We start from the raw sequence: 26,838 nt of genomic DNA, 5'->3' as shown, positions 1-26,838 counted from the left end.
CATAAATAAGCTTTGAATGCACAGATTTTAAATCATGTGTCATCATTTACAGGTATCTGTTCTTTCATCAAGCAAACTTCACAATTCAAAACGTACACCATGTTAATAATTGTGTATGTACTGTAACAGAGATTGCTCTTAAATAACAAATCTTTAAAATCTAACAATTACAAGATCTATACCACCTTACCACTATTTTTGAAGGAGTCGAAGGCTCTGGAATTAAGCTGAAAAATATGACAGAGGTCTATATGTTTCTATATTTCAGTAGTAAATATTTATTACAACTTCTTATATAGCACTGCATGCAACAATAATGGAAAGTGAAATGTACTTTGTCTGAGAAATTAAAGCCAAGTCATTTTCTTATTTGATATTTGTTATCAATAACATTATAAATTATTTATAATAATTATTCATATTCTACAGCTTTTATAACATTTTTTTGTGACTGATGAATGTTTACATTATACGTTCAAGTGTTCAGCTTGACATTAAATCAAGTAGGCCACAGTATCCACAGAAGGCATTGTTATTAGGGTACACGTAGGTACATGTATGTAAGTGGAAGATGGTCATAAATGAGCGACTTTGTCCAAAGCAGACATTCTGAGTTTCTTTATAGCTCAGCTGTTAATCTTTAATTAACACCCATTTTGGCTTTCCCCTTTCAGTTTCATAACACCTCTGGTAGAAATAATTTTTTTGATACCGTAACATTCGCAAACTCATAAATATTTCATCAAGAATAAACAAAGGAGACCACAACCGAGAAGGTGTTCCAATGGATACCTAATCTTAGTTAGTAAGAATTTTATGATTTATTTCTCCATTTTCTCCTTAGTTTTAGTTTTGACTGGGACGTTAAGATAAATGTGTATCAAACACTCAAGACAGTGTTTGACCACACTACAAAACCCCTTGAAGTTTGTCAAAAATACCCTGTTATGCGTGATACTCTCTTTTCAGTATTTGGAATGTGGTCAAACACAGTATTTCTTGCTTGATATAATACTTCCTGCAATATTAATGTCTAGCCTCATCAGGTTTTATTGTAAGAGTGCAAAGGATAATTATACTTCATTTCTAATGCTAAGTCAAACTACAAGTGACTTCGAGGGGAATCAACTGTCAACTGTCGACTGTCTTTTGAAAGATACTCTTCAGTTACATCAATCTCACTTTTCTGGTGAAATATCCTGGGTTTCTGGATAAAGCAGTGGTGCAAGAACAACAGGCACACGTTCTTTGGGAAAATCTGTAAAGAGGAAAATTAAAAAATCAACACCCAGAGTCACCCAGGTTTAGCTACAAATCGTACCTGACAATCTATGATACGGTTTGAATTTATTTTTGGTTTAAAATTTTTTGCCCCTCTTTAATTTCACCTTTTTGTATGTCAATGATATTCACTTTCATAATCTACAGTATTAGACATGGGAAGATCACACTGGTTGGGGAAAAAAACATGTCACATATCACCAGATGCAGGACATTTCTAGGCTTCTGTGGCATGAAAGAACCGGGAGTATCCCACCACAAAAAGGTTCCCCTGTGGTAAGCAGTTTGCCAAGACCCATTTATACTCCTGTTTGAAGATATGTGTTGCACATGCATGCACAAAAAGTAATTTACGATACAAACCTTTTCTCAGTGTTTCCATGAAGGCTGACACTTGGTCATCTCCTACTCCAACCTGATCCCTTGCGCCATGGATCACGTGCGACAGAAGACGATGCAACACTTCTATGGCGACGTCAGTGAGGCCTCCTTCCTGAACACCACCAACATCTGACAAAAAAAGAAATGAGATTAGTGAAACTGAAGGCACTAAGTTTAGGTGATGCAATTCTTTTACTTAAAAGAAAACTTTTTCACTGGCTTTTTCTTCATTTTTAATTTGATAGCCCTAAATTTTACAGCTTATCTTTATCTATAAATATATTTCATAAATAATTTACTACAAATTTATTCAAAACATTCAGTCTCTTACAACTGCTGTTTAAGAATGTTGTCTCAATTTTACACAGTCAAAGCAATTCATTATTTTCATTTTTTTACTTAAAACCTGCCACTTTAAATGCACTTGACTTACCAGCATCTATGTATGACCTCAGAAGATCAGGCAACTTGTGCTTCACAAACTGGCCAGCTACAATTGAATTTAAAACAAGAATGGATGTCAAAAACCAATAATGTGTTCACAAATTCATACATGTAAAAAAAACATGCACAGTCACCATAAAAATTTAACGTTAAGTACTCAGAAATCTTCAAATAACAGTGGGCCACATTAACTCCATACCATGGTTTTTTAACTCTTCATTTGAGGAACTCAAAAGACTCAGCCCAAAGATCACCTGCAGAGTAGACAATAAATTAAAGCAAGCATGAGCAAGGCAATCTTTAAAAAGTACATTTAGCAACCAACTAATAAATTATCTTCAAACACCACATTTTATTTATATAGAGGGAATAATTAGTTTGGTGCAGTATCCCCTTAATTCTCAAGACAAGGTGGAGATTCTCCTGGCTAAATTGATGATTACTTCTTCTGGTAAAAAAATATATATATTCCTACCTGACGGAAATAAATAACCTTTACTGAGAGGTTTCAAATTTATAATCAAAAGATCCATAGCAGCTGGTGCTAATGCAAAATTGTCAATCAAAACAATGACTGCAAGCATTTAAATGGTTGCCAGAGACTCACTTTAATTTTATAACTTGAAAGGTTTACAACATATTGAATACTATGCAACAGCTGCACATTAAAATGCATGTTCAAACCTTGACACAACCTTTCAGCACACCTTTGCACTTCAGAAAATAGATTTCAAATCTTATTACTCATTTCTCAACTTTACTCGCCAAAATGGAATGCTATGCTGCACAAACATTTTTCAATCTATCTAACCATCACAAAGTCATCACAAAAAACCATAATAGATCATAGAAATTTGTCTTTTTGTGATTTACAAAGAAACTATTGTCTCAGGTCTGTTTTACTAAATTTTATTTCAAATACATGAAGTTGAACATGCAGTTTCCACTTAACCCTGTACAAAACTTATTTTCCAGAATTCACCAAAAATTTACTTTCCAGATCAGGCAAGTATTTTGGTCTATGACAAAATTTAAACTACAGTGGCAAGTGGGTGCTGTTGAATAATAATTGAATACATGATCATGTACTGTATAAATTAATGTTTATTTATTTTATTCCTGATGTGGTTTACACGTTTAATATAAAGCAATAGATACATGTGCACATGTATGCAATGTAAGAATCACTGAATACTTTCACCAAAATATCTAGTAAGTTACTCCTGTTTGTAGAGTTTTCATTAAGGGTTGGGCACCAGGCACCTAGCAAATTTACTGGCTGTGAGGACAATTTTGCCAACCTGGTTTGACCATCTAAAGGAAATTTGCTATTATACAGATGTTCAGTGCAAACAGTTTTGCCTGCCTGTGAAAACCAGTTGCAAATTTTCACACCATCACTTTGTTTGGATCAAACTGAAATGTCCACGTTATCCAGTTGTGCGAATAATCTAATGAAACAGTTATTCCATCTGCCCTAGATCAATAGGATATGAATTATAGCAAACTCAGTACATAGCACCTAATTTATTTATTTACGGTGTATCACCTTGTATCCAACACAAGCTACACATATTATTTTAGAATTGCAAAATTGTTCTGAGGAATATTAATCGTTAAATACAACATAGATCTATAAACAGAGGATAAAAGATTCAGATTAAATAATTTTCTCAGATTGTATTATTTAGTTTATGTATGACTGTTCAATAATTAAGCACCCGATCTGAATCTTAACTTAAGGAAAATCCTTTCATATCGTCAATCCTACCTCTTGCACTTTGTTTAGCTTCAAAACTCTGCTGATATTCGGAAGCAATTGAGCAGAAGGTCTCAAGGTGCGCTGCTTGTGCTCCGGTGTTTCAATGGCATAACACAGAATGGAGGAAAAGTTGGGTTTTGAAACAAGCATCTGGCATTCTTGAATCAGGAACTGGCACTAAAGGAAGAACAGGAAGTCATTCAGACAGTATTCCAGACAATGAATTTTTCATTAGGTCTTTTACTATTGTATTTATTATCTCTTTCATCAATCCTGTCAAAGCACTGAATAGAAGAAGTTATTCATCCTAACAAAAATGGAATCATTTATCTGAAGTAGATAAAATGATTACCAACTGAATGATAACATAGGGATTCATTGTCTACATGTTGTATACATTTAGTATTGATTGAAGCTATTAAACTGAAGTACTGATTTTAGAACTGATAGTCACAGTTTACATATTTACATAAATTCATGCAAAAGACTCCGGACATCTGTCTTGTGAATTATATCTTATAATACATGTAACAGTGTTAACAGTAAAAATAGATTTAGTAAAAATCTGTGTATCTGAGAGAAAAATTTCCTCATCTTAAGGTTGGAACATTAACCTTCAGCAATTTCAATTTGATTTGCTAAGGATACTACAATTAACTACAACTGTTTGCTCAAAAGCTACCCTCTTTTCCAAATAAATATCATTTTATTCATACAAGTATTATTATGTATACCTCCACATAATTTAACTAGAGATCTGCACTAAATTAATATTATTTTGGTCGTGATAATTAAGTTGCCAAAGGGAAAAGATTCTAATAATAATATCAGCATACAGATAGATCAGAGAAGATAAGTAATGTGAAAACCCAAGAGTTTTTGCAGACCTGTATTGACTTTCCAGTCAATTATATAAGCTCCGTACGGAAGTTACCCAGTTACACCATCAGATTACTTTTTATAGCAGTGAACAGTACAACACAGGGGTTTAATAACATTTTCAACAGGAAGGCAGTTGGTTTTCACAGGCAGGCAAAATGATTTGACCTGATTTCTTTAGAAAAAGAACTTTCCTCTTGATAGTCAATCCAAGGAGGGGGGCAAAATTATCCTCATAGATGGTCAATGTGCCCAGTGCTTTGCCCTTGAATTCATCCCTGCCTGCTTGAGAGAGGGGCCAGGCTCCTACGGAAAATCTAATGCACATCAGAGTCTATTGTGCCCAACAGGGCAACTGCGGGCACATGAAGTATAAATGATATCGAGTCTGTAACATGTATGAATCAGGGATCATGTGTGCTAAAGGCATCTGCAGTCGAGTGTCAACTGATATCCTCTATCGATATCCTCGATCGACCCTTAAATCAATACTCAATCGACACTCCATCGACACTCAGTTGGCACTCCATCGACATCTTCGTTTACAGTTAGTCAAGTGTCAACTAATTTTCAATTAATTTATATGAGGCAGTCGACACTCGGCCGACTATCAACCAACTGTTGATCAAGTGTCGATAGAGTGTCGACCCAGTATCAATCGGGATGTGTATCGAGCATTGATTGAGATGTCGAGCGAGGGTATCAATCAAGAGTATCGATCAACACTCGACCACTAATGCTTTAGTACACAAGATCCCAAATTAGCCCTGTACAAAACCACGTAGTGAAAAGAAGAAGCAATTATTGTCAAAAGGACACTAAGTACAAAACTGTGAAAACCAAGCTGAAAAATGGCACCAGGTTGTTTAAAACAAATAAAGGAATGTAGAAGCCAGTGATAGTAATGCACCTATCAATGGTTTGCCCCAGGATGGGGGGGTTGGGCATCCCAGGGGAAATCTGACATTTTCAGGTTTTCAAATGTAAATTTCCAGACTCTTGGGTCTCAAATTCTCACCCCTGGGGACCACAGACCTTGCATAGTATGTTCAATGAAATGATAAGCACTTACAACAAGTTTATTGCAGCACTCCTCCAGCTGAGGGAAAAATACCTTATGTTACAGAACTTTAAAGACAGAGCACTGATGGGCATGAAAAAAACATTTTTGCTTAAAAAAGCAACACAATACTCCTTACCTATAGTTCAGCCATCCTTGGACATGGGAAACTCGCTCAAATGAATCCTGGGTATTTTCCAAGATGGCACACCACTTATCACCCATTCCCAGATCCTCTCAACTTTTCAAGATGGCGGTCAAGTCAAATTTCCCACCCTGGGGACCGTTGTGGATATCGAAATCCCAACCCACTTGCACTTTACAAAGTCTAATTCCCCTGGGTTGCCCGACCCCCCCCCCCCCCCTCCGATCCCGAAACAAACCATTGATAGGTGCATAAGGTCCTAGAGATGAGATGTATACATGGCACAAAGGTGACTGACCATATTAGTTCAAAAATGCAAAAAAGAAAACAACACGAAAATGTTTCTAACCTTAAGAATGAGTATATAAAGTTGCCCAACTACCTAACCACTTGACCTTAATAATAATCACCTGCAGAAAGTCCTTGCCATTATTTTTGCCATCACCAGCAAAGTCAATGAATGAAAATAAACAACGAAATAAGTGGCGCTCTGCTTCATAACCATGCTTTTCAATCAGCTGCAAAATTAATCAAGGATTAAAAAAATTGGTTTCTTTACAATATTGAAAATGCTCCAGTAATATAGTCACTGTCTGCTGGATAGACATATTTTCAAAATAACTGCTGTACTATATGTGTATCTCTGCTACCTGGGAAGGTTTTTAATACATAATAATTATTAAACTTTCAATTTAAAAAATTGGTGATCTTAAACCATATACTAACTTCATCTTTACTTGAAAAGTGAAACAAAATCCACCCTGTAATGTTCAGCCTTTTTTCTGGCTGCTTTGCTACAGATCTAAAAAATTACTTTTGTGTCCTAAATAACTCCTGACTTATCAACAAATAAGCTTACATGTACAGTATCCAACCATCAGTTATGCATAACAAGCTTGTTACATTATATATGTCACTTGCACGATTAAGACGAGAGGCCTTTTCAATTGAAACTTACCTCGTGTATTTCCTTCAAAGTCGCTTTATAATTTTTCTTTGTTAAATCGCTAACTGCAAAGCTAATTTGCCCAAGAGCTAGAGACAAAGAGTCCACGCAAGTACTCATTTTGCAGAACACCAAATCACACCCTTACGAATTAAATCTTTTTGTGGCAGCTTTACAACAATAACACTGTCATCTTTTTTGGTCATTGCAGAAAGAAAAAGTTAACGTCATTATGACAGCATCTATTGCGCTACCGCCAAAAGAAGTGACACAATTTTACAGGATAGGGTTGACAATACAGAAAACGGAATATGGCCGACAAGCACAATGTAATCCCACAATGCACTACGATTTCCTGTTATGTCAATGCATATTGAGCAGCGGTAAGTCATGTGATTATGCGCACTAGTAAGAGGGAGGAGAGATCGGGAGGAGATCGTTTCCGCCATTGGAATTTGTCTTCTGAATTTTTAGCTGAATTTGTCTTCGTTTTGGACAGAACAATGGCTGCAACTTTACGTCCTTACCTTAACGCCGTACGATCAACGCTCACAGCATCGATGTGCTTGGAAAACTTCGATTCCCAAGTGGTGGAAAGGCACAACAAACCTGAAGTAGAGGTCCGTAGCAGCAAGGAGTTGCTTTTAACACCAGTGACCATCAGCCGAAATGAGAAAGAAAAAGTGCTCATCGAAGGCTCAATCAACTCGCTGAGAATAAGCATTGCAGTGAAGCAAGCTGACGAGATTGAAAAGATCTTGTGCAAGAAGTTTATGCGTTTTATGATGATGCGGGCCGAGAACTTCTTCATCCTTCGAAGGAAGCCCGTTGAAGGCTACGACATTAGCTTCCTCATCACCAATTTCCACACGGAGCAAATGTTTAAGCACAAGCTCGTCGACTTTGTGATTCAGTTCATGGAAGAAATAGACAAAGAGATCAGTGAAATGAAGTTGGCTGTTAATGCAAGGGCGCGTATCTGTGCCGAAGAGTTCCTAAAGAATTTCTAGATTTAAAAACTTGTACTGCATCCATGAAGGTTGAACAAGTTGAAACTTTATACAGAGTTCTTAATATTTAGTTTTGTAATCTTCATGTATACAGCGTAATCTTGTAAAGTTATGGATTGTCTCAAACTTTCAGTCGCCATGGACTCATTACAAGAAAATTAAAGTTGATCTGATTGTTTAGTTGCTATATTGTTGTTGTCAATGTTGTTGTTTTTATTGACTGTCTAGAGATAAATTTGACCTAGAGTTTGTTCCTTTCGATTCTAAGTGTATATTGCACAGGGCTCTCATTAAGCGTTGGCCACCGGCAAAATAAACTGTCTACTTTGATTTCTGAGCTGCCTACTATTTGTGAAATATACATGTGCAAGTTGTAAACTGTAAATTTTAGGGAAAACACAGGTTTTTTGGAATGGGACTAAATCTTGACTGTCTCCATCTCAGGACAGTCAAGGCTTTAGCTAGAGAGGGCCATGGGTTCAGGGTGTGGTGTACATTTTCAATTATGCTAGTGCTGTAGGATAATTTGGAAGAAAGTATTTGTAATCCTTTAATATTCTCTGCATTTTGACCTTTTCCAAAATTGATTTTTGAGGAAACGATAATCTCCAAGGGTAAAATAGCATTTCAGAGCCTCTCAGTTTCAAAACTTTCTGGGGAAGCATGCCCCCAGGCCTCCCCAGACCAGGAGTCTGTTCGCAGGCTATGCTACTTAAGCTCATGAATCGGTGCCAGCCACCTTCTTCATAAAACAACCCATCCACTCCCTAATTTAATGAGGACCCTGATTACATGTAGATGGGTTTCAACAAAGAAAATTTTAAAAAGCCCAGTACTATCAATGGGACCTATCCAAGTTCACAATTAGGGTGCATTCCTTTGGGGTGATCTAGATCAGGATATATCAGTGATCGAAGATCACTCGGATGACGGTGCATCAAAGGAACCGATGAATCCACTCTTGTCACGGATTCATTGGTTCCTTTGATGAACTAAGAACCGAGTGATCTTGGATCACTGATATATCCTGATCTAGATCACCCCGAAGGAACGCACCCTTATTTTAGCTTACCTGAAACTTCTAAGGTGATGGACAAGTTACAAGTTCCTTTGATTGTAAGTGCTGGGTTTGTTTACAGAAAATCGAGCACAGACTAAGTTGGAATATCAAGTGTGGTATTCAGACCCATTCCGAGAAAATTAAGTAATGGGGAAATGAGAAAGCTCTCTTTTAGTCCTATATTTCAGACTTCCTAAGCTCTGGCTTCTCACCACCATACATGTATCAACTGATAGTGAAGCTCTAATGTCAAACCTTTGCCCTTCATCAGGAGCCAAAGCTCTGAGGAGTTTGACTAAATCACTATTAATAGCAGTTAATTTGCCGTAGACAACTTCAAATTGATACAGCCCAACAGTTTCATAAGAAATTACTAGCTTTAAACTCTTGTGGTAAGATTTCCTTTGATATAATAATCATGTTTAAGTAGGTAGCCATAGGTGAAGTCTGCACACAAGCGAAGTGGCCAATCAGGCTGGTGCTTATCTCTGGTTTTTGTAGCATGAAGCATCTAGGAGTATTTCTACTCCCCCTGAGTGGAATGCTAGTCCATCATTATCCCCAGCATTAATTAAATTCGGCAGTACCCAGGGCTCGAACCTAGACCACTAAATACAGAGACGAGTGCACTAACCATATGGCCACCCCATGTGGAGAAATTACACCAATCTGGTGAAAACCAAGATATTGAGTTTGCCTTTTTCAGTATGAACCAATCTACACCACCACATTTGAAACCTTTTAGTCATATTCGATAGGCCTTTAGCAACAGTTAGTCATGTGATGTACTTTTTAAGAACACACTGTTCTAGTCAGATCATTGGTAATGCGTGTTGTCAGAAATGCAAAGAACTTTTACAAGTAAGCTTACATGCAATTCAAGGAATTAGACGTAGACAATTGATAAACCGATAATCAAAATCAATCAATAACAATCAATATCAATATCTCTATCAATTAGTGATAGTAATCAATGAAAATCAATAAAGAAAAAAAGTTGTAAGTTCGATTGGTATCAACTGCTGATAGTAATGCAGGATATGTATGCTGATTGTAATACGGGAATGTCTTTGGAAAATCATCCAGATGTGTATTCCAGGTATTATTTTACGTAACAACAAAGCCATCTTTGAATAGTCTGAAAAAATTGATGGTTAAATGGTTATTATCTATTGTTTTTTTGTTGTTGTTGTTGTTTTCAGTCGATAACAATCGATGTTATTGACAACAGGAATTATCGATTGTCAGTGATTTTTGTCAAATATCAATAGCGATCAATAATTCGTTTTCTACGAGTTCAATTGTTATTGAAAATCGATATCAATCGATAGCAATCATAAATTGATATTGATTGAATCAATTTATTTCCGATATCGATTTTTATTGATTGAGTACGCCTGGTTGTGTGGGAAGATGCTTCACCTCCAGTCATGCTCCAGTTGTTTTCCATACAAATCCTTGTATTTTGAAAGTTTTTAAATGGTCATAAAATCTTTGCCTTTCCGTTTGAGCTAACAATTTTCCATTCTTCCTTATATTTTATCCCTCTTTCTACCTCCAATTGTTGTATGCCAGTAACTTCCTTTGGTAGGTTTCTGGAGGGCAAAACTTCCTTGCGTCCATACATACAAACCCTTCCTATTTCTGCAATAATCAAATTGTCATTAAATCTTAACCTTTTTAAGTCTGAAAATTCGTGTTAAAACAATAATGCTCTTTCCAGTTCTGAAAATCATTTGGCTGTAGATAAAAGTTTAGAAATTATTGGTCATTTGACCAACTGTTGCAAAAGGCTTATTAGGGGTAGTTAATGGTCGCAGAATTTCAGTCGAATTTCAAGGGTCCCCCCATCTCAAAGTGTTCTGTGACGTCCTGAAGTTTCAATTTCCTTTGCAAGAGAGTTGTAAGCTTGCAAAGGTGAGGTTATTCTCGTCATCTAGCAAAGTATTTGATTAACCCTACAACACCTCAGCCTGAAGTTGCATACTGTGATCAACTGTGAACAGATCTCTTTTAATTCTTGTTTATTAAGTTTTGATGAGTGTCAGATTTCTTTTACAGTGTTAAGTTTTAAATAAAAGACAAAAAACACCATCTTACCAAGATGAAAAATTTGAATACATAATTTATACATATTAAAACTGCTAGTATCAAAATCCAGATTGCATAGGACAAATAATAAATTTGGCATTTACGTATTTATTAAACTGCTATTTTAATGATAATAAAACCTCTACAATAACACCTCCAACAAAGTGTGGAGAATTGGTGCCTCATTAAATATAAAATAACACGATCTATAAAAAAAACAGTCTAGCAAAAATTATGCGCAATACAGTTGAATGGGCCATGCTTTGTTGCATGGTGCTTGAAATAATTTTATATTACAATTATAATGGCAGGGATGCAATGTCCAGCAAGTACTCAGATATAAAAGTGAATGGGAGATGCAAATGAAACCAAATCATCAGACCCAAAAAAGGTTCCATCAGGGTAAACAAGACCCAAAAAACCTCTGAAGCCCCTGAACTCGACTCCCAAATCATCCTTTCTTTATCGGCTTGAAAACAAAATCAAGACAGTTCTGCTAAAAGGGAAAGTCTTATCGACATCCTGGTCATTTGCATGTGGTTTGCACCTGTCCAGGACGTCTTTATATGAAAATGACACAACAGTGTTTGCAAGCAAAATGAGAAGATCTCCAAAAAGGTCCAGACCAAAAACTTTCACCCCAAGAAAGGTAAGTCCACAGATCCCATATTTCAAAGCCCCAAAAATTTCTTTAAACCTCCCAATCAATTATACTTGAGAATCATCTTAGGATGCAGTGAAAATCATAATCAAAGTCTTTGAATCTGGATGGAAATTAGAAAACACATAATTTTCAAGGTTGTTCTTGCTACCAGTACATGCGCCTACTTCTCCAATAATCATTATGGTTCCCCACTTAACATAATATGTTTACCTTTTTTACGTATAAAACTATACAAAAAAATGTAATGTCCAATATTTTCACAATGTAAGCTATCATTTCCATCATTCAGTATCACAAAGAAGTGAAGGTGGTGATGTTCTAAAGCTTGGATAATCAAGCTGTATCATTCCCCATGCAAAGCAAGTCGTGTCTGATAGCCCTGGCTACTGGATTTCACAGTCAGGCTAGCTAATGGATTCTGTCCTTTACTGAATTGCATTTGCATTATTACCAGTATTTTTTCAAAAAAGCTATATGTAGGAAGCTACAACGAAAATTATTCATCTCAAACCTACAATGTATAACAAATCTAGCAGGGTATTTACAAAGCCAATATTTTTTACTTATTCCAGAGGTCAACAACATTAGTCTTTGAGGCAATCATTGTCAAGTACTGTAAAGATAGACCTGTAGCGCTTCAGTTTGGAAAGGAACAATTTTACAGACGTTAATTTGCAAAGGTCCACAGCACAGGTTACTCCTCAAGGGTAAATGCGAAATTAAAAGAAAGATATCTTTAAAAAAGTGGCAATGAATGATAGAAAAACCTGTTTCTTTTTAACTTTTTGGAACAATCCCTCCCCCCTCAACAATACCTGTATACTGAAAGAATTTTTAACAGTAACATTTGGAAAGAATGGTCACAAGGAACATCATAGAAGTAAAATTCTGAAGCGATAATTTGTTTCATTGGCTTTGTCACAACATACATGTAACAATGATATTAACCATTTGAAGTGCAAAATCAGTGTTCTCAACCACTGTATAAAAAAAGAAATCACATAATTGCAAAAAATGTTATGTACACCCAAAATAAATGTAACTACAATAATGTCATAAAAGATTAAGTCTATTCTTATTTTTGGTTTCAGGGAAGCAATAACATTGACCACAAACATCAGTCTGAGAGAGGTTTTAACTTGACTTAAACTGTCCCCAAATTTGGGTTTCACTCCCAATCTCAATAATGAAATATTCAAAGAATGTGGTACTTCTGTTGAACTCTGTAAGAGAAGGTAGTGTGCGTGACTATTCAAAGCAAAGATGTTAAGCAGTAAAGTGGAACCATGTTATCTTGACCTAGGCTATGATGAACTCCACCTATCTCAAATATAACACTATCATGCACTTTTCTTTTTCAATCTCAAACCCTGCTTTTTAGAACTATTCTATGCTTCCCTAAAGAATTCAAGATAGCAAAGTCAACCATACTATCCCTGTAGTATTCAAAGCTAAAATTCAAAGCTGAAATTGATTCTTGTTTTTTTCAGTTTGAACTTTGGAAGTCATGGGAGTGAAAAAGTCAACAGAAGCTGAATCTACTCTCAATTTCCCTGACAGTGTGGTTGAATTACTTTTGACTTTCATTCCCTTGCTAAGTACACTGTAACACAATTCAGCTGCTATACAATAATTTGCAATAAAACTAGAAAACTACATTTGTATGTTTCCAAGTCCTTTTAAGTTCTGATTATTCACTTCCGGTGTCACAGAGACTGGCCAATAGCCAACATTTGTTTGGGAGGTTGATCGGCTGTGCTTGGCAATCTTATCGGGATTTGCCCAGCAAACTTTGCGACTTATTTTAAAGTGCCACACGATCAACACAGCAGTTAAAATGACAGCTACAAGAATGAAGATGATGAGCAACTTCATGAATGTAGATATACCCTCTTGATGTAAAGTAACGTCTTTGGTGGGTGCAGAAGTACCAAGCTCCTCATCCTCTTCAAGTGCAAAGGTTAAACTCTTGCGGCATTCCTTTGTTTCTTGATTTACTTCATCATCAGGGTTGCACAGTGGCAAACATTCACCACCATCACAATGACAATACATTGAACAGTTGGGGCAAAATTTGTTGAAAGGTTCTTGGCATCCTTTCTTGCAATTCTTGCTACACAGTTCAGAGTCAGCTGGAGTGATATTACGGTGGTCTTCACAAGTACCATAAAGCCTAATGGACCACTTTTTAAACTCTCCCATTACACCCTTGGTATCAGTAACCTCTATCTTCCAGGTTCCCACTGGGTTTTCACCCCAGCTAAACACAGTCATGAAGGGCCAGTTTTGGAAGCCATCACTTGAATAATCCCTATCCCTAGGAGCCAAGAGCTCCGACCGAGTACCAGCGGGTGATGTTAAAACAATTCGCAATGATCCCCGGGATTTATGATTCAGCGTGACATACACTCTTACATGTTCAAGTTTCATAACACAGTTTGTCTTTCCTGCACAACCGGTGCTAACAATCGAAGATGTCAAAGTCCCTCGAGCAGGAATTTTCAGGTTGTCAGTATGATCTCGCTCTCGGCACATGTGCTGCTCAGTAGCAGTTTTCCAGCTGGGAGAAGTAGCAGTTGTTACCAGAGCAGCAGTGTCTAGAACCCCAAAACCATACTTGTGGTTAACATTGTGCCCAGCACCATTTTTCTGCCAACCTTTGTCTGTGCGATCAGTCATTTGTGAGGTGTTGACTACAAGATGCTGCAGATCCCTCCAGCTTAGTTTTGGATTAGCTTCCAGCACCAAGGCAAATATACCTGAAATGAAAAGAATGCAACTTTGATTTACAATGTGTACAAGTTAAGGGAACAAAAATAAAATAGGACAGTAAATTAGCTTAAGACTTTTGAGCCCAAGCATTAAGCAACAACGAGTATACAAGCTGTTAAATAACTTCTCCCCTGGATGTAATGGACTGTAATTTTCAAGTCACAGATGGATGCATAATGTAAAAAGAAATTCCCACATAATTTAACCGTACTGTTAGACCCCCAAAATGATTTTTTTTTGGATATAAAAATATGATAAATGGTTATATTGAGCTTTGCAACACAGGTAATATACTATAAACATCATACGTGAAGAGATTCAATCAATTTATGTCTTGAGATATGGAGCACTCCATGCCTTAAATTGCAATATCAAGGTTGTGTACAGAAGAAGAATCAGTTTAATAACAAATGCAGTGCAAATGATAAACTTTTTATTCTGACTTCTGAACTGCTGATTCTTAATCCAAAGCTGTTTCTTTATTTAAACTAAAGGCTGAGGATATCAGTGGATGCCTTGCTTTTCACAGTACAGGGCTTTGTTTGTAAGATATTAGAATTTTTTTGACATTTGTGATGGCCTGGCCCTCTATGTTTAAAAAATATTATAGACTCAATATAGTTTGCACTATTTTTAATTTCTGGCACAACAAAAATTTCATCTTACAGTCCAAATTCCGCAGATGCAAGTACTGATATTGATAAAAAAAACTGTTTGAAGCTGTTGTGTTAGAGTACTAATAGAGAATACTAACATCAGACCTTGTACATATAAACAGACAAACATAATGCAGAAATTTCTAATTAGAGTTATAAAGAACACTGTGGTCACAAGAAACAAGCTGATGGCTTCTGTTTTTTTCTAACCACCAGTACATACTTTCCTATATTCTTTTGAGTAACTATTTTTAAGCTGTTTGTGTTCAAGCAAACATTTATTTTTCTAATATTGACAGCAATGATCAATATTACAATACGTTCACTTTCCAATTTGCTATATATTTACCAAGTAACACAATAAACTTGTGGCCAAATTTTGAAAATGTCACACTAGCTCAGAAATGGACTGCAATGAAAATGATGTACACTAAACTCTGAACTACAAGTACATGTACACTGGACTAATTGAATTCAAGACAAAATACAGAACTTTGTCAAGTCTTATCACATTTTTGGAAGAGTCCAGACCAGGAGCATAAACATAAGAACATATCTTAGAAGAACAAATCCTATACACCTAGAAAAAGTATTTTATAGTCTTGTATCTACATGTATTCTTGCAAGAGTATTTCTTATATTCTGTGCAACCTATTGCTTATAAGTATGTTCTTTCCAATTTCTTTTCTCAATCCAGAAAATGTTCTACGTTACAGATAATGGAATGTGTTCTGGCTAGCCCTACTCCAGAGCATATTCCTGTATACTGTTCATCATACAAAGAATACCCCTCCTCCACCCACCCCTCAACTTGAAAGCATCACATACATATAGCAGATGCAGGTAAACATGGCTGATCTGTGAATTCTGAGAGAGAAAAACAGACCTGCATCATAACAGGGTAGACAGTTGGAGAGTGACAAACCTGCAGCCAAAGGAGCAGCGGCTGAAGTCCCAGTGTGGCTTTTTGTGCAAGAGTGATGTAAATCAGTTGTAACAATCTGCTTGTCCTGTCGGCCTTGCGTTTCGCCACTGCTGTAGGTAACAGCAAGAGTTGATGGACAAGGTTCAGCATACCACGGAGACTTGCCACGATCATTGACAGCACCGATAGACACAGTGAAAATGCTTGTGATGTAACCATCACAGCTGCAATAGTCATCATAATGTCCACCATTACCTGTCGCCCAGACAAAGATGGCTCCTAGCCCACCACGTCCTTTTCTGATACCTGTTACAATACAAAAATTTTCTGAGTTAACAGCAGCTGATTTCAGATGATTGTCAAAATACTTTAACAAACGTAAACACATGTAATTGTAATTCTCCCAAAATTTTCAAGTGCTTTAATCCACAACACTGTACATAGACAAAATATTCACTATTTCTTTAAGAAAACACTGCAAGGAAAAGAACAGAAAATCACTTAGTAATTGAATGTGCATAATGATTTTCTTGGCCTCTGCCAGTATTACTGTCAGTACCTATTGTAAAATCTGTGTTTCTATCAATACAGTAGAATGGCCTTTAGCATGAACTTTATTAAAGTACATTGATTTTTTTCTAGCAATAGAATTTTGATTTTGATACCTTCTCTAAAGGCTTTCTTGGCCATAGGGCCAGGGCCATCTACAGTACGGCCATCATCATCAGGACCCCAGCTGCTACTATAGATGTCAATGAAGTCTCTAGCCAGGCCTAACGACCACGCCTCAATGGCATCGGTTACATCACCATCGAGCATTCGCACACCTCCTATGTGCGAGTTATAGGCTACACCTACTCCACACATGTTGTTGTTGACACTGGCTGCGACTTCACCTGCACATCTATCAGACAAGACAAGTCATTAGCATTTACTGTGATATTACTATGTCACAAGTGAAGAAGCTAGTCATAAAAGGGGATAAGTGACGATTTTGGTTGCTTTTCTTTTTTCTTGCTCCAAATTAGCTGAAGTTTTGCATGTGGTCTTCAATGTAATAGAAAAATGTGGTTCTGTATTTTTGTCGCTGGTTTTTGCTTTGTTTTCGAGTTAAAACGTAGGCAAAAAACTTGGCTTTTCCTAGCCATGTCTTTAGGAGTTTATTTGTTGAACAGCAAACAGGCAGACTGTTTATAGTGTATGAAGTCAAAACCAAATCCCACAGCATATAGAGCGGAAATCTGGGAACGGATTGTTTACACCGGTTATTGTGACGTGAACACAACACGTGAATCGATCGAGCGTCAAACGAAATGCCATCAAACAAAAAAGAGATGTGCCGTATTAGAGCTCTGTCAACTAATATCTTAAGCATTGTTTTAAAGTACCTTGTGTGCCTACCTGGTGGTTGAGAGGCATCATAAAGCCTCGATAAACCCGTAAGTCATCAGCACGTTTTAAAGAATCAAAATGTGTTCTGAAACTTCGAAGGCAGCTGATATTCTGTAATCGTGTTATCAGCGTTCGAAGTCAGATCGAGCCAGGTAGCAAAGTCCAAGAGCAGTTCTTGCCCAAGAAAAATACCCTCTGGTGAGTTGTGGCCCATTTGCCAAGCGTTGCTAGCGTCAAAGTTTGGAAAGCGAGAACTGGTTTTAGACTTATAAAATTTGTCTTGTATCGACCGCCATGTCTTCCCGCGCACGAGGTGTAAAGACCCTTCCCGGCATGCATTGCGATTACGTTCTGCGGACGTTTCTCGAACTGGTAACTAGATTTAAACATAATAATGGCCAGCAAGTGGCGATCGATTGTAACAGATCTGTGATCCAGTTTACGTTGATTTTATTTCAAATCGGCATGATTTGTAGTGTTTTGAGCTTCTGGGATCAGGGGACATGCAGATGTATGGAGAGCCGTACGTTGCGCAGAAGGGTTAATCTGTTAATCTGTCAGCCCTATTTATAGAGCATTTTCACGTGGAGTCATCAAATTCTTAAATCCAAAACTAAACAGCCGCCAAAGTTGTTGTCCTCATCAGGCATAAGAGGTACCAGCGCATTTTGAACTTGGAAGTTATGGCGGTGCGTGACATAAAGCTACGATCGCGTTTGTCGAAAACTGTTTTATCTCGTGATTTTTTAGCCATTGAAGACGTTGCCGTATTTGAAAAAGTGTTTATTGAAATGTTTATTTGTTTCATTTTATTTTTATTTACACCTTTTTGTGACCTGAAATCAGCATTTTTGAGCTTATACGTTGCGTGAAATTACCATTTTCAGGAGCCCATCATGGGCTCCTACCATTTTGCTGTTTTCTAAGTGAAACCAACATCCTTGCCGTCACGCATTAACGCGAAATCAACATTTTAACCTATTTAGACCTGAAATCAACATCATTGAGCTTATGCGCCGCGTGAAATTGACATTTTGCTGGTCTCTAAGTGAAACCAACATCCTTGCCGTCACGCGTTAACGTGAAATCAACATTTTAACCTATTTAGACCTGAAATCAACATCATTGAGCTTATGCGCTGTGTGAAATTGACATTTTGCTGGTTTCTAAGTGAAACCAACATCCTTGCCGTCACGCGTTAACGTGAAATCAACATTTAAACCTTTTTTGACCTGAAATCAACATTTTTGAGCTTGTACGTTGCGTGGAATTGACATTTTGCTGGTTTCTAAGAGAAATCAACCTCCTTGCCGTCACGCGTTAACGTGAAATCAACATTTCAACCTTTTTTGACCTGAAATCAACATTTTTGAGTTTATACGTTGCGTGGAATTGACATTTTGCTGGTTTCTAAGAGAAATCAACCTCCTTGCCGTCACGCGTTAACGTGAAATCAACATTTCAACCTACTTAGACCTGAAATTAACATCATTGAGCTTATGCGCTGCGTAAAATTGACATTTTGCTGGTTTCTAAGTGAAACCAACATCCTTGCCGTCACGCGTTAACGTGAAATCAACATTTAAACCTTTTTTGACCTAAAATCAACATTTTTGAGCTTATACGTTGCATGAAATTGACATTTTGCTGCTTTCTAAGTGAGATCAAAGTCCCTGCGGTCGCGGCGGGCCGATCCTTTGTTATGATAAACCGAGGCGAGACTTCGACTTATAACAAAGGCTTGACTTGGTTATTATAACAAAGGATCGGCTCTGTTTATCATAACAAAGGCCCGGCTTCGTTTATTTGCAGCCTCGGCGGGAAAAGGGCGTTAGGTATTTTAATCAAAAGTGAACTTTGTCGAAAACGCTCCAAATTTCGCATAGAGTTTTGTTTAGGTATGTTTAGCAATGTCCCGTAGTTTTTGCGCTAAACCTTGCTTCGTTTTCAGGATATTGTGTATGCAAAAAACCACTCAGTTTTCCTAGCGGCGTCTTTATAAAGCGAAGCAAAAACCAGCGGCAAAAATACAGGAACACGTTTTTCTATTACATTGAAGACCACATGCAAAAATTCAGCTAATTTGGAGCAAGAAAAAAGAAAAGCAACCAAAATCGTCACTTATCCCCTTTTATGACTAGCTTCTTCAAGTATAAATTACATTGGTACAGAATGATACATGGCTGCACATACTGTAGATACGGAATGTCTCTTTGAGTGTCCACCTCAATATCTCAGCAGTGAGTGCAGCAAACGAGTGAGATATAAAGTTGAACAAGAGAACAGATATTCCATGTCTACAAGCAACCATATATTATTTTGTTTAAATTATACATACTGATAACATGTTTTTGATGATTTTCCGAAGATTTACCCAGATTCTCAAAAAATTGTCTGAAGGCCACACGAATGTTTCCGAACTTTTCCAAAGACTTTCATGAAAGGTCAGAAGATGTTTGAATCATAGCCCCCTACAAATTTAAGTGTCAAATATGACATCAGTGAATGGAAAATACGCCACCCGAGTCCCAGATGTGGTTTCATACAAGTTTTATGAGTGGTGTATTTTCCAGTAAAACACTTGTGTCTATATAATAGAGCATGATCTGTTGTAGTGTGACCTAACAGACTAGAAGAACCATTGGATATCCCAAGCACCAAATCCAGTCAATAGAGACACTGCAAGTGTCTTCCCTAGAGCACAATCATGTACTGTACATGCACAGTAATGTTGATGTCCTAAGTTTTTGGTCATTCTATTGTGGGAGTAGGAATGTGATTATGTACTGTACTGCTCAGTTGATCTCCCATTTTTCACGTACATGTAGCTGGTTTTACTGTGGAAGTAGGCAGCTGATTTAGCCGTCTTAGCTTTTTCTAAAAAACTCAAAGAATAGCCAAGCAGAGATATAGTTAACCAAATTTATCACCATCATCAAGTAGAGGGTGATTTTTGACAACATCTGACTATTTTGACAACCCTGACATGTGAGTGAAACAACTTTAAGAAGTACCTGAATTCTTACCACTCTATCCAGGACTCAATGCACTAACCAACAGGCTGCCATATTCAGACCTACAGTAAACACCGACTGTGAATAATTTATAGCTGGAAAACGCAAATACCTTGTGCCGTGTTTGTTGAGGTTATCTCTGCTATAACGAGGCATTGGATCACTGTCGTGACTATTAAAGTCCCAGCTAGCCTTTGCTTCATAATTGTTCCGAAGATCTGGATGAGTGTACTCAATACCATCATCTAAAATAGTTACCACAACACCACGCCCTGTGATGTTTTTACGCCATACTGGACCAACATTAATATCGAATCCTCGTGGACCTATAGTTTGTCCTGCAGAAGATAGAGATACTGCAAATTTATTATTTGGTTTTAATTCACTAAGGAAAAATATGTTATGTACAGTGACATACTTATGTGCATCTTGTAAGTCACTTTGCACACACCAGTACAATGACCCTGTCTCAAGTGGCATAGAAAAAATTCTGTCTGGCATTGTAAAAACACAATGCATGTCTGGTTGTTATTCCAGCTCTTCCTGCCCACTTCAATTTCGGCAAAAACTATCATAGGAATTCACATTGCAGAAATGGATTAACAGGAGAACTTGATTGAAATGAAACAGAAATGGCCTGTGGCCAATCCTATGATCATTTTTACATTGCATGCCTTTATTCACGTGTTCTAAAATTCAAGGTTACAGAAAAATTGAGTTGTTCAAAGGAAGTGAAAGCCACAAGCCTTTAAAAAAATCAGTCATTTTTGTCTGTTATTTCAGTGATGTAAATTAAAATATCACAATACTATGTACTTGGATGCTTACATAAGATTTACTCCACAAACCTAATGTTTTATTACTACTTCAATCTTGTAACGTGAATGAACAAATGAACATCATTGAAAGAGCAAGACAGGAAGCATGAAATTTGAACTTCTGTTAATTTCTTTCGCATTTGATGGACTTAGGCATTACATTTTACATAACTTTAGCACAAGGAACAACTTTAATCCTTCTTTATTATTCAATTTAATCCAGTTTAAATCCAACAGCTCTGTGCGTGATGCTGCTCAGTATTGAAAACATTCTTGAAAGATAAGAGAATATTCTCTTATACACAAAAGGGCAAATATATTTATCATTGAAGCTACATTGTATTTGTCTACTGAATTAGAAATCAACATCAATGCAAATTGCTTGGTTAACACAACCAATCCTTACAACATCAACCCAAATTGCTTGTTTAACATAACCAATGCTTACAAGTAATTGCTGTTACTTAAGATACAAAGCTAGGATTGAAGTGGTCAATTGCATTGTTAGAACACAAACAGAACAGAAAGCCATGAAACTTCTCACTGTATTGACTGATGTTATCTCAAGGACCACTTATTTGCCCATGGCATGTGTACACATGTAAACATTTCACACATCATCCTGCAATATCACCTGAAAGTAATAATTAGCTGAAAAGAGCTGATAAGATGGAAGACCAAAAAACCCTTAGGACACAAAAAAATATCCAGGAATTCCTTTTCTGAGTTCTCCAAACTGTTCTTTTTACTGGGTGCCATTTTAAGATCAACCATCTGAATTGGGCATCAGATAAGAACTGTTCAGGGATTATGAGCAGCACAAATCTCAGAAACTGTCAAAATATGTACTGGCTAAAGCAATACATATTATATTTATTAACCACAGCAATTTCACCAGAAAGCAGTCGGTGCCAGAAAGAGACTTCAAACTCAAGGAGCAGGCGCCTTTTCCACGATATTTAACTGCCTGGTTATTTCAAGAAGTGTTAAAAAACATGTAGCTGCATATAGCTCCCATTCCAGATTGCTTTTATTGACAGGCTATAGCTATGAAACCACAGTGATATTGTTTCACTGGTTGTCGTAAGGATTCACAGTTCAAGGCAAGCAAGATTTATCGTCAATATCTAGCCAGTATGTGCCATCAAGAAGCAGTAACATAATAATGCCTTATAAGACACAAAAATAATAATAATAATAATAATAATATAAAAAAAGAGCAGAATAATAGAGAAAAGAGGATTAAAATTTTTCATTGTGATAACAGTGACTTAGGTACTGTTAAATCGCTAACTTTACTTTTAATTCACTTGCATAATTTTTCCTTTTTCTACATGTGTTTTTCTTGTGTATTAGATCAGACTATGATGTAACAAATTCCCTATCATAATATTGTGCTGTAGGCAAGATAGGTATTTAATACATGTGTACTAATAATCATAAAGGTAAATGGTTTATTCCATAGCCGCATGGATCTACAGATTAAGGGTACATGTAGCTCTATGATTGCAAAAATTAGTTCTCAGCCAAATAATAAATAAGGAAGGAATTCCACTACACAAATATGCAATGCCATACAAAAACAACCATACTTTGAAATGGATTAAGAAAATTCATACAGCACAATGCCTGCATGACTGATGTAAGCTGACAAATACGTCCTGAAGTTAAACAGCTGTTATCTGCCTGAAGTCATCTGCTTATTGGAAAATGTTGCCTGTCACAAATAAGACAACATTAACCAACAAGTTATTATGGGGCTGCCAAAGAAAAACAATTATCCCAGAGCATTGATCCATATCTTCTCAGAACACCAGGGCATTAATTACTGCTAAAGTGCCATTACGAGCTCTCTAAAGAAAATGTGTGCATTCCTCAGAGAGGGACAAATTTGCACATAAAGGCACTTCAAATGAGCTACATTAAGGCTTTGCCAAATGAGGGACATAGATACCATACATGTATAACCACATCAAATTTCACCCTTGAGCCAAGGCCAGGGAAATCTTTAACAAAATTACCTCAAAAGAATTCTTGACATCATTGCTCACATCCTCTAATCCACTGATCACAACTGATTGACAGGACAGTCGTAAACAGAATAGCAAAATGTTACATTTTCTAGGTGAAAACTATTCACCCAGCACTTCACTGGGAGAGAAAATTCATTTTCGAATGTGACAGAGCACAACATTTGACACTCAACTTAAATATATACAGCTGCATTCAAAGGTGAACTTTACATTGGTTTCGGTTTTTGTTTCGTTTTACAACAGCGCAGCTGACAGTAATAGGGAAAACACGAATGAAGATGCTTCGCTGTGTCGATAATTAAATGCTAACAACTCCCTTTGTGTTCTCGAGAGGTTGTGTGAATGTCTTTCCTTCAAGACAGATACCAGCAAAATCCAATCTCCGGTACGTAACTGCACAGCCTCGATAAGATAAAGAATCACAAGGACTGAAATTTGAAGCCACTGACAAAACGCCTGTAAAACACATTTGAATACATGTATGAAATGAAAATTGCGCTATGATCAATTCGTTCTGTAGAAAAGCTCGTACTAAAAAACAGGCAATATAGTAAACGACCGGATAACGACGTCAAAGTTTAAATAACAACTGCATTAACTGCACAGGAAGCAGAATAAAATACTCGTGGAATTTTATGCTTCACCTCCTTTTATATGGATTTTGATCGAAGATGACAGATTTTAAATTACACTCGCGGGATCGCACAAAATTTTTCGACAACTTACAAGCGAGTTCCACTTTTCAAACACTTGATATTCAGTGCTTTCCTGAATAAATGTTCAATTACTTGATTGAATAAGAGGCTACACTAATTTCCAGTGTATTAGAAAGCTTAGAGTCGTCCCAAACGAAATGCGGTGCCTGATTTACAGAAACAAACGTAAGCTTACATCAAAACTCGATAGCTAACGTGAAATTTTCACACAAAATAATTAACAATTTACTAATAGTCGATTTCTTCCCACAGAAGTGAATGACAAGGTTCTCTAATGCTTGATTTTTTTTTACTTTCGTGATCCTTCCCAACATAATTCTGTTGAATACTGCTCCAAAACAATACCCACACAGCAACATCCCAATCTAACTCCACCGTCAACTACGATAAGTCAACCTACATCCCTGCCAAAAATTACCAGAAAATTATAAATGTGGTTCGCTTACCTGAGTTGTTCAAATACCATTGATCTTTATAGTAAGGGTCTAAAAAATATCCCCGTTTAGTTCTTCTCAAAATCTTCTGCTGCAGAGCAAATTTTACATGAGGCTCACGCAAGAGATTGCCTGTGTGTTCCGCAGCATCCCGCCGAAAGCGGCGCCTTCCAAGAGTTTTGTGTTCAAGCAAATAGTGTCCGCTGAAGCCTGCAATCTCTCCTCTGTTTATAAAACCATTCCTCTCAGCTAAATCGTCGACAAATCGCTTTTCTCTCTCGACGTAGACCACCCATGAGTTGCCGTAAACATCTCTTCTACTTCTCGGCTTCAAGGCTACTGAGTTTAAAACAACACACGCTAAAAGTAGCCCTCCCTTGAAAGCAAAAGTCATTTTCTTGAAATACACGCAGTTATATGGCACTTTAGCAGCTTGTTTCTAAAGAGTCATGGTTGATTTGGTGATTTCTGATCGAGAAGAGACAACGAGAGTAATGGTTAGCTAAGCCTCTTCGGCATCAAGCGACAAATAAAATCCTGCGTTTAGTATGCACAAAGAAACCGTCCGCAGATTCGCGACACACTTCCCATGATTCTTGCCTGTCATCTGACACCCACGCACGCAATGCGACATGATATCGTCGACCACGCGTGAGTAATGCAAAACACGCGCGTGTTTTTTCAAAGCGTATAAAAAGCTGAGCATTTTCGTTTTAAAGATTTTAAGGTTGAATTATTGTGACTAAGCTCCACAACAAAACTGTAAATTAATTTTTCGTTTTTGAAGATTGTCAAAGTACGCTGAGTGACACAAATTAACAAACAAATGCGATTTCCTTTCATATTATTCGCGATGCTGTATTTGGTTCGCCGCGGCTCTCTCCACATTCGTCTTCCTAAAACCCGCTCGTCACCCCCGCCAAGCCCGACTCAAGAGAGATCCATGGGCACATAGTTCCAAGCATCAATTAATAGTTGCTCTTACTACTTTATTTATCTTTTTTCGGCTTGGAGAATAAAACGATCTTCATTTGGTTACACTTCCTCTTCTGATCACAAGTTCATCTCAGTTCAAAAGTACACCGACTGAACAAACAAACCGAAAGCGGTGGTATGATCCCAAGAGCGCACAAAACGGCGCTTTTTACAAAAGCTAACATTCCAAACTCTTAGGGATGTGGCGGCACACTTGATCCTTTGTGTGTGCTTGAATTTCGTGTCTCCACTGAACAAATAAACGGCATAACCCTTAAGTCGGCCGGTCGCTGTTCTTATGTGTAATAAACCCAAAATAAACAAGTCAGCGATATCTCTGGGCCTTAGGGAAGGTGCTAAGTGAGATATAAAAGCACGTTTGTTATATTTAATCAGATTTGCCGGTTTTGGAAAACGAGATACGTGCTTTTAACCCCGCCCAGAAGCGCAAGTTATAACTAAGCGGATAAAAATTAAATTCACGCGGTGTAACCGCCAAGTCCTGGTTTGTGTTTCGAAAGCTGGATCTGGACGCACCAGACTGGCGAGCCCAGCGGAAGAGAAACGGGCGTGGGCGGGACGCTCGCGGGTCCGTGTGTGATCCATGGGTACATCCCTGACTCTTTCTCGCGTGTTTTTACCCTTCGGGTCTTCATGTTGATACCACGCGTGGGACGAGGATACTAACCACCGAGTCCAGAGTTTAATGGTGTTGTCATGCTGAAAGGAATCAACTGATAATATACAGTGGTTTTTAATCCTCCCTTCAAAAGAGCGGCGCAAGGTTTTTTCTTACATTTTGTGTTTCCGTGCACGCTAAGCTCGATATCGCAAAATGGAGGCACGAGTCATCTGATAAGAAATTATCGCACGGCGAAGTAACAGTAATTAGCTCAGTCTTCAAACAGTTATTGGCTTGATCGAAGATCACTGCCCGAGGAATTTATAAATTGCTCTTCTTATCTTCCTCATCCAATGTTCTAATGAAAGTTGCGCGCAATACAATATTTCCTTAATGTGGACCAAATTCATTCCATAAAACTCAAACTAATGAGATCAGTGGAAAGCGAAAATAGCAGTTTTGGTGAATGTCATTAAGAGGAAGGGATTTGTACCTTTAAATAGACACTGATGAATTAAAAACATCCATCGACCCATGGCGCAATTTGTGATCGTCACAAGGTCAAGGCCGTGAGATTGCCGGCTAAATTCTATACCTCATTGGTAAGAGATGCTGATACGAACATGACAACCATATGCCTTTCGCATCCCTTTTGCCAAAATGTAACATTGTTCTGAGACCTTTTTGATTTGAAGACGATATGAAAAGGTTTTCATTACCCCTAAAAATGTTTACGTTTTCCCTTTGAAATTTCTCCT

The 26,838-nt window shown here is 37.3% G+C and overlaps 3 protein-coding genes across 4 annotated transcripts in view; 1 reads left to right on the top strand and 2 right to left on the bottom strand.

Annotated features, from left to right (window-relative positions):
* LOC145465406 (CCR4-NOT transcription complex subunit 1-like) overlaps positions 1-7,246 on the bottom strand; it is a 35,146-nt gene extending 27,900 nt beyond the window's left edge. For both annotated transcript variants that reach the window (XM_081449185.1, XM_081449186.1), the window contains exons 1-8: positions 6,911-7,246; positions 6,363-6,470; positions 3,878-4,045; positions 2,306-2,360; positions 2,096-2,152; positions 1,645-1,791; positions 1,183-1,258; positions 191-227 (exon numbers count right to left, since the gene is read on the bottom strand). In XM_081449185.1, coding sequence (XP_081305311.1) covers positions 191-227; positions 1,183-1,258; positions 1,645-1,791; positions 2,096-2,152; positions 2,306-2,360; positions 3,878-4,045; positions 6,363-6,470; positions 6,911-7,018 — 756 coding nt within the window. In that variant the 5' untranslated portion in view covers positions 7,019-7,246. The remainder of the gene's footprint in view (positions 1-190; positions 228-1,182; positions 1,259-1,644; positions 1,792-2,095; positions 2,153-2,305; positions 2,361-3,877; positions 4,046-6,362; positions 6,471-6,910) is intronic.
* Positions 7,247-7,293: 47 nt separating this feature from the next.
* On the top strand, positions 7,294-8,184 carry LOC145465413 (actin-related protein 2/3 complex subunit 4). Its single transcript, XM_081449194.1, has one exon. The coding sequence runs from the start codon at positions 7,297-7,299 to the stop codon at positions 7,906-7,908; it is 612 nt and encodes a 203-aa protein (XP_081305320.1). The 5' UTR covers positions 7,294-7,296; the 3' UTR covers positions 7,909-8,184.
* Positions 8,185-10,962: 2,778 nt separating this feature from the next.
* LOC145465410 (PC3-like endoprotease variant B) lies at positions 10,963-25,109 on the bottom strand. The gene is made up of 5 exons (XM_081449192.1): positions 24,496-25,109; positions 20,595-20,820; positions 16,742-16,980; positions 16,077-16,382; positions 10,963-14,482 (listed from the first exon to the last, which is right to left on the bottom strand). The coding sequence occupies exons 1-5, from the start codon at positions 24,875-24,877 to the stop codon at positions 13,377-13,379; spliced, it is 2,259 nt and encodes a 752-aa protein (XP_081305318.1). The 5' UTR covers positions 24,878-25,109; the 3' UTR covers positions 10,963-13,376.
* Positions 25,110-26,838: the final 1,729 nt, after the last annotated feature.

This window comes from Orbicella franksi, chromosome 13, assembly GCF_964199315.1.
Source record: "Orbicella franksi chromosome 13, jaOrbFran1.1, whole genome shotgun sequence".
NCBI lineage: Eukaryota > Metazoa > Cnidaria > Anthozoa > Scleractinia > Merulinidae > Orbicella > Orbicella franksi.
Note: the sequence above shows the minus strand (reverse complement) of the source record. Positions and strands in the feature narration are given on the sequence as shown.